Source organism: Mesoplodon bidens (assembly GCF_964165515.1).
Source record: "Mesoplodon bidens genome assembly, chromosome: 13".
Lineage (NCBI taxonomy): Eukaryota > Metazoa > Chordata > Mammalia > Artiodactyla > Ziphiidae > Mesoplodon > Mesoplodon bidens.
This window is the reverse complement of record NC_138169.1, coordinates 26,613,404-26,631,476: the sequence shown is the minus strand read 5'-3', so window position 1 is coordinate 26,631,476 and position 18,073 is coordinate 26,613,404. Positions and strand designations below refer to the sequence as shown.

At 59.1% G+C, this 18,073-nt stretch overlaps 2 protein-coding genes across 2 annotated transcripts; one reads left to right on the top strand and one right to left on the bottom strand.

The window, feature by feature from the left end:
- Positions 1 to 4,737: 4,737 nt before the first annotated feature.
- Positions 4,738 to 6,596, bottom strand: YDJC (YdjC chitooligosaccharide deacetylase homolog). Its single transcript, XM_081252954.1, has 5 exons — positions 6,388 to 6,596; positions 6,142 to 6,301; positions 5,846 to 5,945; positions 5,591 to 5,768; positions 4,738 to 5,394 (listed from the first exon to the last, which is right to left on the bottom strand). The coding sequence occupies exons 1-5, from the start codon at positions 6,549 to 6,551 to the stop codon at positions 5,025 to 5,027; spliced, it is 972 nt and encodes a 323-aa protein (XP_081109080.1). The 5' UTR covers positions 6,552 to 6,596; the 3' UTR covers positions 4,738 to 5,024.
- Positions 6,597 to 8,323: 1,727 nt separating this feature from the next.
- On the top strand, positions 8,324 to 17,993 carry CCDC116 (coiled-coil domain containing 116; the record flags this gene model as incomplete). Its single annotated transcript, XM_081252124.1, is given in 7 exon segments — positions 8,324 to 9,093; positions 9,933 to 10,517; positions 10,519 to 11,205; positions 12,374 to 13,169; positions 14,002 to 14,052; positions 14,165 to 14,302; positions 17,866 to 17,993. Coding segments are annotated over 7 exon segments (2,583 nt in total). The 5' UTR covers positions 8,324 to 8,895.
- Between the last annotated feature and the right edge of the window lie 80 nt (positions 17,994 to 18,073).

Sequence of the window (18,073 nt, the reverse complement as noted above, 5' to 3'; positions counted from 1 at the left end):
GTTCTGCTTTCTTTGTTTTAAAAATCACTGCTTCAGTCTACTTTAAAAGAATGGTGTTTCTTTTGCTGTCCAAATTTATCCAAAATCTTCAGTTTACATTTAGCCCATAAGGTTAAAAAAAAGTTGTGGTTCCCCTCTTCCCCTGCCCTTGCAACTCCCACTTTCTTGCGTTTAGTTTGTTCTCCGCTCACTTCCCCAAACCCAGGCCCTGCCTCCCGCCGGGAGGGGCAGCTGAGTCCTCTGCGGCTCCTCCGCTGCCCTCCTTGGCGCGTGGCCTGGTGTGGGAGTCAGTTAAGTTTCTCTTGACTCTGATTTATAATATCCTTTTAAAAAAATTAAAAAACAAGCAAACAACCATCTCCACTCCCACCCCCTCCCAAAAACAAAGCTGTGGAAAGGGAGGCCTAGCTCTGCTGTAAAACTCTGGCTAATGTTACCCCAGTAATGCTGACCAGATTGGCAGACCCTGCTGTCTGCGTCATGATGAACTCCACCTGGGCCGGCCTGCTTAGGGAGACCCCCCCAGCACCAGGTCTGCGACAGCCGCCAGGGGTGTGCCAGCCAGAGCACGGTGCACTTGTGGGAGGAATTTTTCACCAGAGAGGCTCCTGAGGCCACAGGTTGCCACTCCTCCCTGCGGCTGTTCTAGAAGATGTCCAGGTCCCTGCGGACAGTGCTAAAGCCAGAGTGTCTACTTGAAATGCCACGCTCACCGACGTGTCCACCCGACGTAGCTCAGAGCTCACCCTCTGCGTCCTCAGTGCAGCAGCCCCACCGCGGCCCTTCCTCAGCACGTTTGACCCTCTGGCAGACTCCTCTGTCACCGGCACCAGCCTGGGGTCACCAGCGCCCCACTGGCCCTTCCTCTGGAGCATCCACACGGCCCAGCCCAGGAACAGGATGGCCTCCCCCTCCCACTGGACTCATGGCCTTCGCGGAGTCAGGCTCCATGTGAAGCTCACTCAGTAATATCCTTTACATGTTTTATATTGTTTTGACTGCCTTTTTTTTGTAGAAATAAAAATTGACCTTAGAATTTATCATCAGATGAACTTGTAAGGATTTGAATGTTAATGTCTTTTCAAAGCAAGTGGGACTGTCCCTGAAGTAGAAGAGTCCTTGTCACTGACACCCAGGGGAAGCTAGTGGTCCAAGCACTGTGTGTCACCACTTCCACTTCTGCCACTGGTGGCTTCGCTTCTGGGCGCTCCAGGGGCTAGATCCTATGGGGAAGATGACTTAACCTTGGCTTTCTGTTTTAATTTCAGTTCTATAATTTGAGGTCTTTCCAGGCTTGCAGACCTGAGGTGGCTTGTGTGCAGAGGTGGGGTGATGGTGGGTGAGGCCGCATACGTGCAGCCTGCAGCGGGTCTCATGAACGCAACTTCTTTAGTCCCAGGTACGCAAGAGTCACGTTCTGGAGCCTCCCGTGCGCCCGGGCTGGTGAGGGCACCGGCCAGCACATCCACATCTGTCTCTTCATTAGCAGAAAGGCGATGATGGACTTTATTTCACTCACACACAGATTTGTAATAAAATGCCAAATTCTGTCAGAAGCTATCCAGATAAGTCACCATTTGTTCTCGTCGCTTCTCTGAATCCAGAAATATTGCCATTCCTGGAAACTGTCCCATTGCTTCGTATTTCTACCAGCGTAGCTCTGCCCGCCCATCGCCCCCTCCCTTCTCTGCTCACCACCAGGAGGACGTCCACCATGGTCGAAGCCGGCGGACCCTCAGGGACTTGCATCCCCTGGCATCACAGCCGGGGTTCACCCATCAGCAGGGGCCTGGCCTCCGAGAGAGGGGGGTGGTGGGCGGTCCCTCCCTCCAGCTGGGCTCCTGCTCCACCAGCGGGCACTCCCCGAGCCCTCGGGCAGGCATGAAGCGTGCCAGTAGGCGCCTTGCTCCGGGGCCAGACAGCTGGATCCCCCAGAGCAGGGGGGGGCTGTGATCACCACACCTCCGATGGGCCCCGTGGGAATTCACGCTCCTGCCCGGTCCCCCCGCCCCTCCCCCTATGGCGGGGACTAGGCTTTCTAAGATGCTGCGATCTACTCTGCTGCCCTTAATAAAAATGGTCTCGGACACTCGTCTGGTCGTGTGGGTCTCTTCTTTACTGGGGGTGGGCAGTGCCAGTGGCCTGGGGTCTTGGGCAAGTTCTTCTGGCTTTCTCCCCACGCCTGGCCTCCAGGAGAGGTGCACAGAGGTGTCCTGGCCATGCTGAGGGAAGCAGAAAGGGCTGCAGAGACACCCTCAGGTGTCTGGGGAGGGGAGAGTGACCTCTGTATACGTGTCACCTCAGCCACATTTAATGGAGGAGCAGACTGGGGCCCGGAGGAGGGTGCTGTCTGGAAGAAGGTCAGGGAGCTGGTGAGGGTGTGCCCAAGGGAGGGGCTGGGCCACCTCCTTGAATAGCTCCAGCCCAAACCCACCTTCTGTGACTGCAGCCCTAGTGCTGACTCAGCACCAGGCCAGCTAAGGCCCTGACACTTATTGTCAGCTGAGTCCCCTGCTTGGAGTCTGACACCAGCTGAGACCCTGACAGCTAGGTCTGTAGTCCAAGAGGGAATTTCCTGGGGCAAGTTTCTGGGGCACCAGAAAGCAAGGAGGCTGGGGGCCTTCCTTGATCATCAGTGGGGACTCTGCTCGTCCTAGCGCTGTCCTCTCAGGACAGACCCGCGGGCACCATTACCCTGTTTTCACAGAGGAGGAAAGTGACTCGGTCAAGGGCCCCTGGCCTGTGCTGTTACAGCCTGGTTCCAGTGCCCTCGCCTCCCACGACTGGCTCCCTTTGAGCCCAGACACAGCCTCAGACCCTCCCCAAAGCCTGTGAGACCCTCTCAACTCCCTCCACTCGGTGGCCACCGTCCTCTCGCCTTCCTCACTCTGTTCATTGTTCAGCTCGAGATACGCAATGACTGCATCACCTTGGCCTGGCTTCTGGCGCCCTCCTGCCCCCTGGGGCTCCTCTGGCCAGGGCCCTGGACTTCCCAGTGCCAAGTCCACAGGGGGTGGCCTCAGCCCTGCTCTCGCTGTCTTCCCTTGGCAGCATGTCCGTGCCGCACCCTGCAGGGCTGCACCTGAGCCTCAGTCCTTCTGCCGGTCTGCACTGGCTCCTCCTCGCCTGCTTCCCTCATGCACGAGGGGGAACGGCACACCTGCCCCAGGAGCAGAGCTGAAGGTCGGTTCTTGCACAGCACAGTGCCTGGCCCAGGCCACACTTGGTAGACGGCTGTTTCCTGGGTGCTGGCAGCCTGGTCTCCTGGGGGTGCCGTGCAGGCTGTCACCAGAGTGGAAGTCTCAACATCACAGAGGCTTTGTCCCCATGCTTTGCTGTGTATTCCCACCCCCCACTGCAGCCCGGTCACACGACTGCCCCCGTGTGTGTACCAGACTGTGAGCTCCTTGCAGGCTGTGTCCCAGCTCCCAGCCCCAGCCTGGCATGGAGCAGATCCTCCGTGCCTGATGAATTGGTGGCTAACAGTAAACCCCTAGCCTGGGCCGTCCTGGGCACAGCAGGTTTTATGTGAAAAATACCCCATCTCCCTGGTGGGATGCCAGTGGCCAGCCTCGAAATGGGCCTTCTGCCTTCTTGTCCCCTTCTCTCTGTTCTTCAGTGCCCATGGCCTAGGGCTGGTCTGGGCCCTCATCTCTGCTGCTCCCTCTCTGGCTCCCTGGGTGACAGTGGCCACTCCCACAGCTTCCTCCAGCATCTGTGCAGACCCCCCTAGTCTCTCCCTTGTCACCCACACCTCTCTCCTGGGCCCCAGAGCCATACAGCCAGCCCCTCCTCTCAGAACAACAGACCCACCTGGGGGAGGTGCCTCTGTGCTTGCTGCCCAGCTCCAGCCAGCAGCCTGTGGGAGCATGGCCAGACCCCAGCGGGCCGGGGCGAGGAGGCCAGGGCCACACTCACAGCCATTCCAGTTCACAGCTCTGGATGAAATGGGGGAGGAAAGGGCCTGCGGCTAGAGAAGTCAAGGTCAGAGGAAGGGTAGGGGTAGAGGATGGAGCCAGAAAGAGGGGGCTGAAGCCACCAGTCAAGGGGATGGGGCCCTACCCTCACCCCTTTAGAAAGTGCAGAACTCTTTTGGGCCTGGTTCCATGCTTGGTACAGACTAAGGCCCAGGGCATGTGGAGTAAATGAACAGGCAGCCTCACAGCTCTGCTCCCCTGCTCCCATCTCTAGGTCTGCAAAATGGGGGCACCGGTGCCTGCACACAGGCACTACGATGTGAGATTACATGAGACAAGAAGGACCACATGGGTTTCCATCTGCTCCTGGCATCGCCTTGATCCAGGCCACAGGAGCCCCGGTCACAGGGCATCTACACATCACCAGGGGTGCCATTTCTGTAGAAGACCATCCCTCCTGGAAAAACGTAAACACACTCCTGCAAGTTTGCAGGACCTCCTCAGACCCATCCCCTAGGATGGCAAAGGGCTGCTTACTTCAAACAGGTGATGTCTTTAAAGTCAAAATTGAGATTATAATATGCCTCCCAAAAAGTAGCCTAGTGAGACATTCTTCCAACCCCTCACTCCCCTCCTCCTACCCACCCCCACCAAAAGAAAAGAATGAAGAGAGCCTAAGCATGAGCAGCGGCAAAGGTGGAGGCACTGCAGATCTTTGGAACAGTGACCTCGGTGGGCCCTGAAGGAGTTTCGTGTCCTTCTTGTGTCTGGGAAGGTTTCCCGGGCACAGTCTATAAACACCCAAGTTTACAGGACACGTTACTTTATTAATACAGCCATCTCTGCCCTGTGCACCCAAACAAGGAAGATGCTTACACAGCACTGTGATGCCCCCCCACCCCCACCCAATGCTTGGCAGGCCCCAGGCCCAGAGGTCACAGCTGCCACCAGCAGCCAGAGGGCTTGCAGAAGCTCTGCTGCCACTCTGAACCATGAGGACCTGGGCACAGAGGTGGCAGCATCCAGCCCAGGAAGTCACAGCCTGCTCTGGGACCCAGTTCCCTTCCTGGGCACCAAGGGATGTTAATGCTTGGCTGTCTGCCAGGGTCACAGTGGGGAGGGCTCCAGAAAGGTTTCCAGAGTGGCTTCACTGGGGGTCCCCTCTCCGGGCCTCTTGGAGTCTAGCTCGTGGAGGGCGCAGAGCTGCACGCCGTCCTGGGCAAGCTGAGCCCACAGCACCGGTGCCGTGAGGACACGCAGCTCGTGCAGGCGCTCCCAGGAGCAGGAAAAGGCATCAGGACCCTCACCGCTGCCCCCAACCGGAGGCACACTCGGATAGCCGGGGTGTGCCATCAGCTCGGCTGTCACTGCGCGTCCAGTGGGTATACCCTCCAGGGCCCTAGCCAGTGCCCCTGACACGTGGTGAGCGGACATGTGCCGGCCGCAGGTGCTCAGGCCCACGAAGACATCGGTCCACCTGTAGATGCCGGGGCATCAGCGGCAGGACTGCACGGCCGCAATGGGCAGGGGTAGGGCAGGGGTAGGCCGGGGGCGGGACGGATCTGGGGTGGGGACACCACCAGTCGAGGATGAGAAACGGACACAGCTGGCCAAGGTGAACAGCCAGCTGGACACACTGGGACCTGGGCCTGGCAGGGGGCAGGGGGCCTTACCGCAGGCCGTGGCGGGCAAAGGGGCCCATGGCGGCGCGGGCGTCTTGCTCCACGGCGCAGGCGAAGGCGCGCGCTGGGGCCTCGAGCCAATTGCAGCCGCCCACCCCGCGCTCCATCGGCAGCCTAGTGAAGCGCACCCCGCAGGCCTGCAGCGCCTCAGCGAACACCTGGCACACTCCTGCGGGCGGGGCAGAGTCAGGGAGAGGCTCGTGCAGCACCCCCCCGACCCCAGCCTGGGAGCACCAACCCACGCACCTGGGAGCACGTGCACGTGCTGGTGCCCGTCCACGTGAGTAGGGTCCCTGCCCAGTAATTCCCGGAAACGGCTCAGCTGGGCCTCCAGCTCTCCTCGAACCTGAAGTAAGAAGGTGATTGGCACATAGCACGTCCGGAAGCAGCTACCCAGAAGGACCCCGTCCATGTGGTCCCCTGTGATCGCCCCTGTGTTTGAACCAGGAAGGCATCCAGAGCCCAATTCTGCGCACGGTACCCTCGGGGCGGAGCTTTGGGGGAGTCACCGCGAGCATCTTACTGAAGCCGCACCTCCGCACCTGGGGCAAAACCACCTCTCCGGCGGCCACCGCCTCCCGGAATCCCATCTTGCCGAGGAAGAAGCCTTCGGGGCCGAGCAGCGACGAGGCGCCGTGGCGGGCCGGGCCCACGGGGCGGCCCTCGGATAGGTTGGCGTGGAGGCCCGTGGGGATTCGGTGCCTGAGGGCGGAGCGCGAGCGGGAGCATCGGAGGCGCGGGGCGGCGGCCCCAAGCCCGCCCGGACCCTGCAGGGGGCCGCTGCTCACCTGTGGGCCAGCTCAGCCGCGCTCTCGGCGGCCGCGCCGTTGACCAGCAGGGACACGCTGGTCACAGCCCCCGCCAGGAAGGCTTCTACGATGCCCTCGTCGCGCCGCGGGCAGTAACCAAAGTCATCTGCCGTGACCACCAGCCGCACACGGGGCCAGGCCATGGTCCCTCCACCAGCTGTTCGGGCCCGTGGGGCTAGGGCCGGACAGTCCAGGCCCCGCCCCAGACGCGGCCCGAGGCCCCGCCCCGACGCACGCGCCCGGCGCGCCCGCGCTTTAGCCTTTGTTCTCGCCACCTGCTGGTTCCCGGGATCCCTGCAACCGCCAGCCACCCAAAGTGCCCCGCCCCACCCGGACCGCGGCCTGGTAAGCGAAACTTACAGTGACTGCAGAAATGTTTAATATGAAAAACGGAAAAATAAACCTGAAGAAAAAAAAATCTCTTACCCTCCCCCAAGATCACCACCGTTCACTTTCTGGGTACTGTCTCCCGGTATTTTCTCTAAGCAAATAAATACACCCAAGTTTTCTGCTCCTTCACCACAAACTTTTTTGTGTTGTTTTGAGAAGACAATGAACACATCAGTGTTATCTCATTCTTGTAGTGTTTCATTTTTTTGATAGTGACTGAACTTTTTCATGTTTTTATTAGCTATTTGTATTTCTTCTTTTTCAAATTGCCTATTTGTCTTTTGCTGATTTTCGAAGATGAGGCTTCTTCCTGATTTGTAAAAGCTCTGAACAATAAGAACATGAAAGAAAGCATGTACACCAATGGCTTTGTTTCAGAAAGCATGAGTCCCAGCTTCCATCTCTTGAGCTCTGTGCCAGGCTACAACTTTTACACTCATGACCTCTTTTTTTCCTCTGTGATCTAGAAAAGCTTTCCTTACCAATGACTTTACAAATAATCACCACGGTTGACGGCCAGGGTTTTCATTGTGATGTGGCTGTCTTGATTTTCCCAGTGGAAAGTGCAGTATTTGTATCCAGCCTATGAGGTTGGTCATGTCATTCCTGTTTTACAGATGAGGAAACTGAGTTGGGAGGGGCAGTGTCTTGCCCTGCGTGAGGAGCAGTGGAGCTGGGACTGACTCCGGAGCTCTGGCCTGCCTCTGGTCTGCTCGGCTCCTCTACACCCTGATGGCCCCCAGGTCAGGGGCCAAGAGGACAGAGCCGAACTGGAAAATAACAGATAATACCCACCTCCGTGGGGACGTTGTAAGAATTGGAGGCCTCAAAGAGCCCTTCACCAAGTTTTTGGCATAAGGACTATTGTGTTCAATAGTGGTGATTAAAGTGTGGGATCTCAGCCACTGGGAAGCTGGTCCTGGAAAGGCCAGAGGCCCTGAGGGTCCGCTACTGGAAGAAGGAAATTCACATTTATTGAGCACCTACTGGTATTAGAAAGATCATAGGTTAGGGGTGAGCGCTGCAGTTCCTATCTCCAAGGAGTGCGATCTGACAGTCAAGTAACAACAAGGTGTGGCAGAGTCTGCGATGGGGTGTGTTGTAATTCTGTTGCGGGGACGGGCCGTCTGGGAAGGCTTCTCTGAAGAGGTGACAACTGGGGGGGGGTGTTGCATTAGGAAGGCCTCCGGGGCAGAGAGGGAAAGGAGGGAGAGGAGGTAAAGATTTACAGGGTCTTATTAGGGTGTGGGTGTGTTGTAGGAAGATTTGATGTACTTTCCAAGCCCATGTGGAAGGACGCTCAGCTCCACTTACAGAGAAGGAGCAGGTGATTAAAGAAGGTGAGTCACACCGGCAGGAAAGAGCAAAGCTAGGAGTTGAAGCTCGTCTGTGACTTAGAGCCGGGACTCCTCCCACTGCGCTGGGGACAGACCCTGGGGTGTCCACACTGGGCGAGGGGAGGACCCTGGAAAGGAGCAGTCCGCGAGCAGGAGCCAAGGGCAACTCAGCGACCAAGAGGGGAGCCGAGGAAGGTGCTTGTGTCACCGGGAGAGGCCGTGGCTTTGTCCCTTAGGCTCCCCTCCAGGCCGGACCGAGGCGGTCAGCAGCAGCGACGTCCTCCCGCGCCCTCTGCGAATATGGGCGGGGCAAAAGCGTCAAAGTGGGGGAGGAGCCGCGTGGGCCCCGCCCCAACTATTGTGCCGCGGGAGCGGGCGGCGAACGGCGCGGCGCGAGCCAGTCAGGACGCGGCGTGCAAATGAGCAGGCCCGCCAGAGGCCTCGAGCGGCGCGGACGCCAAGATCCCAGTGCTGACCGCACCGGAGCGTGTGCCCAGTGGGCGCGGACTTGGTGAGCAGGTCTCCCGGGGCCGGGTGGCCCGGGGCCGGGGCACCAGCGCCGGGAGGACGGAGGGCGGACGCACTGGGCCCAGAGATGGACGGAGACTGGATGCGCAGTCCCTCGGGGGCCCCAGCCCCGACTACTCTGGACACAGACGGTGCTGAGACGCCCACGGGGCTCCGAGCAGAGGACCGGCCTGACATGTGAAGGACGTGGGGTGTGGGGAGCCATTGACCAGCGGCCCACGGACGGAGGGAGATGCAGACCCACAGAGGGCTGGGGGCACCCTCACACCATCTCCCCGACCGGTTCAGAGAGGAATCTGCGGCTGCATCGCGGAACCAACGAGAGAGGAAGAGGGCAGTGGGCCCAGCCACTTGCACCATGACCAGCTGTCGCCACCATTCGGGATACTTGGCGGACGACGAGGCTGGCCACACCACCTACATGGCCCGGGTAAGTGTGCCCAGCAGGGCCCAACTCTGAGCCTCCAACATGTTCCTCACCAGTTCTGGCGCCCACATCACAGCCCCCTTTCTCACTTCCTACTGATGTCCTCTCTGGACCTCTTAGTGACCTGTTGCCTTGACCACTCCTAGTTACCCCTGCTGGGCCCTACCTAGTCACCTCGGTCTCCGTCTCATTCCCTGTGTCCCCTGATCTCGGACTGGGAGGGGCATGGTGGACTAGAACCCCAGAGTGGGAGCATAGAGTCTACTCGGGGCCTACGGCTCGAGGGGCAGAAGCAGCCATGGGGCACACAGGGCTCAGGACCACAGGTAGTCTGTACGGACCAGCAGTGGGGACGGGGCTCAAGGGGTTTTGTGATTCATGTCCTGGATGAGGACAGAAGTGGACTTTCAGACTCCCCAGCCAGGTCTTTGGTATGTGAAATGTATGTGTCAGGGAAGCTTCAGGGCAACCCTGAAGAGATCCCCACTTTACAAGAGAGGAAGTTGGACCTCAAGAGGGGCCTTTGTGCCCACAGTCACATGGCCTGAAGCTGACAGAGCCAGGGTCCAAATCCAGGGCTGCCTGGCTCCAAAACCTAGTTCCTGGGTCTTCCCTGGCAGTCCAGTTGTTAAGACTCCATGCTTCCACTGCAGGGGGCACGGGTTCAATCCCTGGTTGGGGAACTAAGATCCTGCATGCTGCGTGACACGGCCAAAAAAAAAGAAAAAACAGTTTCTTCCACTGCCCACTTCCCACCCAGTTCCTGGTGCCCTAGGAGGACCCCAGGGGACCCCTCCCCCCATGGGGCATTACTGCCCACTGTGATATGCCTGTTTGCTCAGGTCCAGCCACCTAAGAAGTCACTGTTCCCGGAAATGGGGCAAGCCTCCAAGCTGGGCCACACACCACACCCCACTTCGACGCATGGCCTCTCAGGCAGTTCAGGGCTCTGCAGCCACCGCCGAAACCCCAAGGGCCCTCGACCCTTTAGGAGCTTCCTGGATTTCCTTGTCGAGGGTCAGGTGCTGGACAGCCTGCAGACAGTGGTGGAGGAGGCAACTGAGCGCATGGCCACCATAAAGACAGAGGCTGGGGTGCCGCTGGTGGAGGTGGAGGACCCGATGGAGGTGCCGAGGGGTGGGCGTCAGGCGCGGGCCCGGCCCATCCTCAGTACCGTGCACCAGCACTGCACCCGGCCGAGCCTCTGCATGGGGCGTCCCAACAATTACCCATCCTGCTCCAGCTCCACGTCCGACTCCCACAGCAGCTTCACGGCCAACTGGCCGGGCTCCCATAGCTGGGACAGCGACCTGGGTGCCCGCAGCTTGGGTGCACTGCCACCCATGAAGGACAGACTCCTGCTGGAGAAGAACCTCAAACGGCTGCTGCAGCTGGAGAACAGAGAGGTGAGGTCTGGGGCTGCGGCCCAGGTGGGGCAGGGGTGGACCCCAGCCCAGAGCCCAGGGCCAGGCCTGGCTTGGCTGCCCCTGGATGCCTCTGAGAGTCCTCCTCTCTCTGCAGAAAGGCCTGGGGCAGTCCTGCCCCCATGGGGACTCCCTGCCATGGGACTCCCTGGGCAGCCAGACCAGCAGCCAGTGGACCCTAGAGCAGCCCCTGTCCTGGTTCTCAGGCCTGCTGGGCTCGAGCTCAGGCACACCCGAAGTGTCAGAGCTGGGGCCAGCAGAGCGGGAGCTGATCTTCCTCAAGCTAGAGCTAAACAAGGAGATGAAGTCCTTGCTGAGCCAGCCAGGGTCCTTTGACCTGCCCGGCTACTGTGCTCTCCGAGAGCCCCATCGGACCCTAGACTTCCTGGCTGAGCACCACCTGTTCCCCGCCCTGCAGGACATGGTCAACCAGGCTGTGGACAAGCTCAGTGGTGCCTGCCGCCGAGACGGCTGCCCTCTCTTCCTGTCAGAATGGGAGCCCTCCCCAGAGTCCAGCTCCAAGCTGGCCACACCCACTGATGGGGAGGAGCCCTACGATTTGCTGCCCACCACAACCTCCAGTCCCAGGATGAAGCACAGAAAGAGCATCAAGTACAGGGGACGCGGCAAGGCCAAGGAAGGTGGCTCCCTGGTGTCTAGCACCCAAGTGGACACCAGGTTCCGGCTTGAGGTAACACCCACAGAAGAGCCCAAAGTCCCTTCACCCCACCCCAGGCAGGAGGGGCTTGACCAGGACCCCAAAGTATGGCGACTACCCCTGCCCACTTCTGGGCCCCTGAGCTCCAGCCAGAGGACCCAGCCCTGGTGGAGCCCGCACCTTACCCTGCCCGCCACCGGGATTGTGATGAAAGTGCCCTCACGACAGACCCATGTCACCACCCCGGTCTCAGCTCCGCTGGCCTCCTCCCTCCCGTCCTCCTCCCACTGCCTCCCCAGGTTCTCACCCCACGACACCTCCATGGTAAGGGGCTTCTTGCCATCTCCTGCTGTGCCGTATCCGGAGGTGGCCTCCTCAAGGTTGGGGCCAGGGTTCTTAGGGATGGATTTGCAGTGGTAGGGCTCCTACCGCCACCGCACCTAGCGGCCACTGTCACTAGCAGGTGCCCAGGGTCCAGGTCTCTTGCCCTGCCCTTGTGAAAACCACCTGAGTAGGGGATGAGCTGATGAGGGGACCAGGAATCCTGGCCTAGCTACTACCACGTGTTGTCAAAGATGAATAAAGGCTATTTCTTATTCTGGGTATTTATTTAACATTTGCATGTGAATCTCAGAGGCCCTCCCATGTGAGGAGGGTCCTGTCCCTCGTGGACAGTGGCCTGAGCCCAGAGTAGGGCCCTGTGTCTGAGGTCTAGCCCCCTCTGGTCCTGCTGCCCAGGACGGGACTCACCAGTGTGTCTGCCCCGCCGAGAGGGAATTGCTTGGGAAGGGTGCGGAGAGGACTTGGTGGCTTCACCCTGGTGGCTCCCCAGCGTGGCCCCTGACCCTGCTTTCACCCATCAAAGCCCAGGCGTGCTTCCCTCCTCTGAACCCTGGCCTGGGTGAGGGTTGTGCAGGCTCCCTTTTGGCTGATACAGTGACTGATGTCACTGGCCTTGCCCCGGGCCTGACGGGTGTGGCTGGCATGATAACAGGGTGGTAAGTGGGAGGTGGGCCAGCACGCAGGACCCCAGCTCAGCTCTCCATCAGGCCAGCAGAGCAGATGTGGTGAGGCCGCACCCTGAGTGGACTGAGCGCGGCGCCGCGTGGGTGACGCGGAGGATGCTCTGGGGGGGAGGACACCCAGGGTGGCAGGCAGGAGTGGATGACGTGTCTCCCTTTCCCTCCCTGCTGCTGCACAGCGCCCCAGTTACAAGTTCACCAAGAAGAAGACGCTGCCCTCCATCCCGTCCAAGTCCACCACCATGTCCCGCCTCTCCAACCCCTGGCACGAGGAGCTCGTTGACTACCTGAAGGGCCAGGCTGTGTCCTTGCTTGCCTGCAAGTACAGGTTTGAGAAGAACCTCACTGGGCAGCTGGGCTTCATCTCCTTCCCCATCACCGAGGCACTCCTGGACCTCTTCCTGGGCTTCAGGGAGGTGAAGGGCTCGCGCATCCGTCTGTCCTCCACAATCGACTGGAGCTGCCTGCTGCGCAGGCTGGAGGAGGCCGAGTTTAGCCAGCGGTCACCCCAGCGGGAATTCCGGCCCCCTTCCCGGCACACCTCCCAGCACAGCACCTCCCAGCACAGCACCCCCCAGCGCAGCACCCCCCAGCGCAGCATGCGGACACCCACCGCGCCATCCAAGCTGGCCGCCAGGACCCGCAGGGTCCAGGACAAGCCCACAGGGTCCCGCCTCAACATGAGGTCCCTGGAACCCCGGCTGCTCGCCTCACAGGAGCGCCTGGCAGCCCCGGAGCAGGAGCCCGCCAGACCGCCAGAGCCCAAGCTGTTCCCGTCCCCCGCCAACACCGGCGTGGCCTCCCATCAGTCCGACCAGGCAATGGACATGGAGGACCACCAGAGCATCGAGGAGGAGGAGGAGGACAAGGAGGAGGAGGAAGAGGACAAGGATGACTTTGGAGATGAGGGCGAACCCCAGAGCTCCCCGGAGCCTCAAGAGGAGGCCGTGGTCAGCGCCACGGTGGCAGGCTCAGGTGTGGTCCATGGTGACTGCCCATGGGGCCCCTGAAGTGCACCGAGTGCTCCATGCCCCACTCCTCCCGCCCCAGGGGCCACTGCCCTCGCAGCCATCCTGCCCCGAGCAGAGGTCAGAACAGCTGGTGCCCACGAGGAGCTCTGCTGAGCCTCTCAGGGGAGCCAACGGGAGAAATAAAGCTTGTGTTGATGGAACACGGTTTTCCTGTCAGAGATCTCAGCCATCCTTCTGACCACCTGCCCCCGAGGAGCATCTCTGGAGAGCTGGGCCAGGCCTCCACGGCAGCTGCCGGTGCCCTGAGCCCCGTGACCTCCTGGGCTCTGCTGCTCGCTCTTCTGCACTCCAGTCTGCACCTTCCTGCCTCTTCAAGCCTCTTAGGACTCATGCTCCCCACCCCCACGGCCCCTGTGCATCACACTCCCACTTCCCTAGGGCTCCTCCTCTGCCAGGGCGTATCCTCCCTCTCCTGATGCTCCCACGGCTACCTGTCTTCCTAATTTTTTTTTTTTTTTTTTTTTTTTCTGTACGTGGGCCTTTCACTGTTGTGGCCTCTCCCGTTGCGGAGCACAGGCTCCGGACGCACAGGCTCAGCGGCCATGGCTCATGGGCCCAGCCGCTCTGTGGCACGTGGGATCTTCCCAGACCGGGGCACGAACCTGTGTCCGCTGCATCGGCAGGCGGACAGTCAACCACTGCGCCAGCAGGGAAGCCCCGTCTTCCTAATTTGTATTTCTCAGCTCGTGCTCCTGAGGTCACCCAGGGGCTGCTGGTAGGTCAAGCCATGGATTGGCTGACCCAGCTGGCCGTGTGACTGACTACCCCTTCCGCAGAGGCCCTGGGCAAGGCAGCTCTCTCTCTTGAAGGGTCTGTGGGCTCGGCTGGTGCTGTGCTCAGAGGATCTCATGTCCAAGGTTCTCCTGGAGCTTCTGGCCATCCAGTGCCCCCAGCTCCTCCCCTCTGCCTTCCTCGGGCAGCCTGTTTGTTCCCCTTCAGGCATCTTCACCCAGGGAGCAGCTCCACCCCCACCCCCACCCTGCCCCTATGGTGGAGAGAAGATGCTCAGCCTCGCTGAGCAGGCCGCCATTTCGGGGAGGCTGGTGGATCTCTCATGCCTCCCCTGGAGCCCGCCAGGTGCGTGGAGGCCAGACCTGCTCGGCCCGGGCTGACGGTGCTCAGTGGCCCACAGGTGAGGACACAGCAACTACAGAGCTTCCTCTGGAACCAGGCAGGGAGGACCCTGCGATTCGGGGAGGAGGACCTGCTCCTCTGACTGGCAGAGGGGCCAGGGTCCTAGGTGGGGAGTCAGGGACCCATTTTTCCACAGAGTTCTTGTGACGAGGATCCTTCAGAGCACATGCTCGGTGCTAATGCCTATCCTCCGAGGCCACCACTGCCACCACCGCCGCCATGTGGGGCCACAACAGCCACTTTGTACATTACTGCCATATCACTTGGCCACAGTTGATTGGCCCTACTGGTGCATCCAATACCCTCTGGCTTCCAGGTCCTGCTGCCCAGTCCTCAAGGGAGAAGGGTGTATGTCCCCACCCCAGCCTCAGAGGCACACATTTAGGCCCTGCGGTGGGAGCAGCCCCTTTGGGCACCACTGGCACATGATGCTAGAGACAGCTCCCCTTAGCTCCTGTTTCAGGCATCTGTTGCCATGTAACAAACCCAAGATTTAAGTGGCTTCAAACAAAATCATCATTTGTAATGATTCTGAGGAGGTTCTACGGGCTCAGCTGCAGTGGTGTAGCCAGAGCGTCTGGGGTGGGAGTGCTGCTTTCGGCTGGGGGCTGGGCTGAGGCTAGGACATCCCTCCTGGCCCCTCCCCTTACATCATCTCTCTCCCTGTTGCCCCTGGCCATTCAAGGGTCTGTCTGGGCAGGGGCTGGCTTCCTAGAGGGAGGAAGCAAGAACCACCAGTGAGTGCTCTGGCAGCCTGTGCTCGGAAGTCCCCAAACAGCACTTCCGTGGCATTCTCGTGGTCAAAGCCAATTACGATGCGTGCCCAGATCCAAGCGGAGCGGGTAGGGACTCCAGGACTTGGGAGAGGAGCAGGTTGTGCTCACAGGGGTGGGAGGCATTATTAGCAGATGTATTTGGAGACTAACACCTCTCCATCCTCCTTGGCTGACTGCACCTTGAGCAGTCCCTGGAACTGAGTTGAGTCAATCACGTCCCCTCTTGAGAATCTGAACCTGGAGACAAACTGTGGTATCCAGGTGGAGGGCCCTGAGCATCTGCCCATGAGGTGTTCAGGAAAAAGGAACAGCTAGGAGAAGCCATGAGGCTCCAGAGACTCAGGGAGAGCCGTGTTGGCTTCCCAACTCCAGCCCTGGGGTCTCTGCTTCTCTTGGAACCCTTTCTTTGCCTGTCAGGGAGATTACTCGCTGTGTCCTTACCATTGTCTGCTCCCAGTGCAATGGGAAGCTGTTGGCAGCTTTCAGCAGGCACCTGGCATGATCCGATTTATACTTTTTTTTTTAAGTCTTTATTGAATTTGTTACAATATCGCTTCTGTTTTATGTTTTGTTTTTTTAGCCCCAAGGCATGTGGGATCTTAGCTCCCTGACCAGGGATCAAACCTGCACCCCCTGCATTGGAAGGCAAAGTCCTAATCACTGGACCACCAGGGAAGTGCCTTGATTTATGCTTTTTAAGACAGAAATCACTTTCCTGGGTGGAAAATGTCTTGGAGGGGCCCAAGTAGCAGGGAAATCTTCTAGGAGGGGTGGTAGATATCTGAAGGGGAGATGGAGTGGCTTGGATTAGGGTGGTGACGGGGGACGCAGGAGAGATGCTTTCCAATCTGTTTTGGAGTCAGATCCATCAAGACATTCTGGGGCTTCCCTGATGGCGCAGTGGTTGAACGTCTGCCTGCCGATGCAGGGGACATGGGTTCATGACCCGGTCCGGGAAGATCCCACATGCCACGGAGCGGCTGGGCCCGTGAGCCATGGCCGCTGACCCTGCGCGTCCGGAGCCTGTGCTCCGCAACGGGAGAGGCCCCAACAGTGAGAGGCCCGCATACCACAAAAAAAAAAAAGAAAAAAAAAAGATATTCTGGGGTAGATGTGAGGAGTGTGGTAAAGAGAGGAATCAAAGATGAATCCCAGGTTTGGGGCTTGAACAACTTGTAAATGGAGGTGCCGTTCCTGAGACTTGGAAGCCTCGGGGAGGAGCAGTGTGAGGGAGACCAGGGAGTCCTGCTTGGGGCATATGAGGTTCGAGATGCTTGTTGGTGTGTCCAAGAAGACACACCCAGATTGTACTCTAGCCCCCCTGCCCTGGGTCGGCAGCCCCTCAAGGGCGGGGTCTACCAAATCCAGGGCAGACTGTAAGCATTTTTTTAACAGACACACATTTATTTATTTATTTTTGGCTGCATTAGGTCTTCATTGCTGCACGTGGGCTTTCTCTAGTTGCGTCGAACAGGGGCTAGTCTTTGTTGCGGTGCGCGGGCTTCTCATTGTGGTGGCTTCTCTTGTTGCAGAGCATGGGCTCTAGGTGCACGGCCTTCAGTAGTTGTGGCATGTGGGCTCAGTAATTGTGGCTCGTGGGCTCTAGAGCGCAGGCTCAGCAGTTGTGGTGCACTGGACTTACTTAGTTGCTCCTCAGCGTGTGGGATCTTCCCAGATCAGGGCTTGAACCCATGTCGCCTGCGTTGGCAGGCGGATTCTTAACCACTGTGCCACCAGGGAAGTTACCATAAGCATATTAGACACTCTAAGCACTGAAAAGATCAAGACACCTTGACCCATATAGAATTCAAAATAAAGACAATGTTAAACATGAAAACCAGGACTTCCCTGACTGTCCAGTGGTTAAGACTCTGTGCTTCCACTGCCAGGGGCCTGGGTTCTATCCCTGGTTGGGGAACTAAGATCCCACAAGCCCCATGGCCCCAGGGGTGGGGGTAGGGAGACATGAAAACCAAAAAAGAACCCATTGCTGTAATTAAAATGGCTCTACCCTGGATTTTCTGAATGCAAAATTCTGGATGATTTAATTAAACACAAAATTTTCTCCCTGCTTTGCTGGTGCACCAAGTGCACGGGTAGTCAGCCTATTGAGTAACATATCCCAGAGCCGGTTCCTGGGCTGGGCTGAATTGATGGGCCTGGAGTGAAATCAATGTAAGAATATTCCACGAATGAATAAATAAACAGTGGTTTAAGTTTCCCCCCTTATACCGACTGAGCTGACAGCCCTCAGAGAAGGCAGTGAGTCCCAAGCCTGGGACACACAGTCACCCAGGCTTGGTTCCCAGTTGCTTGGTCTCCCAGGGCTCCAGGTTCCCAAGACAGCTCGGGGGCTTTCTGCTGACCACCTGCCACTACCCTCTACATCACAGCTCCCTGCTGCCCTCTGCTGCCCAGTGGCCTAGGGGCCATGAGAAGCCCTGGAAGGGGGCCATGAGAAGCCCTGGAAGGGGTCCATGAGTGGCTCAGGGAATTCAGAAACCCCAGGGTCCAGGGACTGAGGTGACTCAATGTCAGAGAGTAGTCAATGACCGAGCGACTGGGGGATTAGTTAATCCCGGGGTCCAGGGACTGAAGGACCAGGTGACTGAGTATCTGAGATGCGTCCACTTGTGACCACATAATCTAGTGGTCGAGCAACCTCAAGACCCTGCAGCTGAGGGCCCAGGGTCCGAGGGAGAGACCATGATTGAGGGCTCGGGGGTCTAGGATCAAGGGGCTTCGTGAACTGGCGAACCGAGTGTCCCGGGACCTGGCGGGCGCTGGAGGAGCGCCCTCGCCTCTGTCCGCACTGCCTCCGCTCGACGCTGCCCCGGCCTTCCCTTGCTACTCATTAGTGAGTCCTCGGAAGCGTGGACCAATCAAAACCCTCCTCGTATCTCCAGTCCCCTCCCAGCCGCCGCTCTGGAAAGCTGCG

Bases quoted from the DNA above. Each gene is read 5' to 3' on its own strand.
- YDJC (XM_081252954.1), bottom strand. From the start codon at position 6,551: ATGGCCTGGCCCCGTGTGCGGCTGGTGGTCACGGCAGATGACTTTGGT. The intron at 5,946-6,141 runs GTGCGGAGGTGC...TTCTTACTTCAG, and splicing joins GAGAGGTGGTTTTGCCCCAG to GTTCGAGGAGAGCTGGAGGC. The intron at 5,769-5,845 runs GTGCGTGGGTTG...CCCCGCCCGCAG, and splicing joins GCACGTGCACGTGCTCCCAG to GAGTGTGCCAGGTGTTCGCT.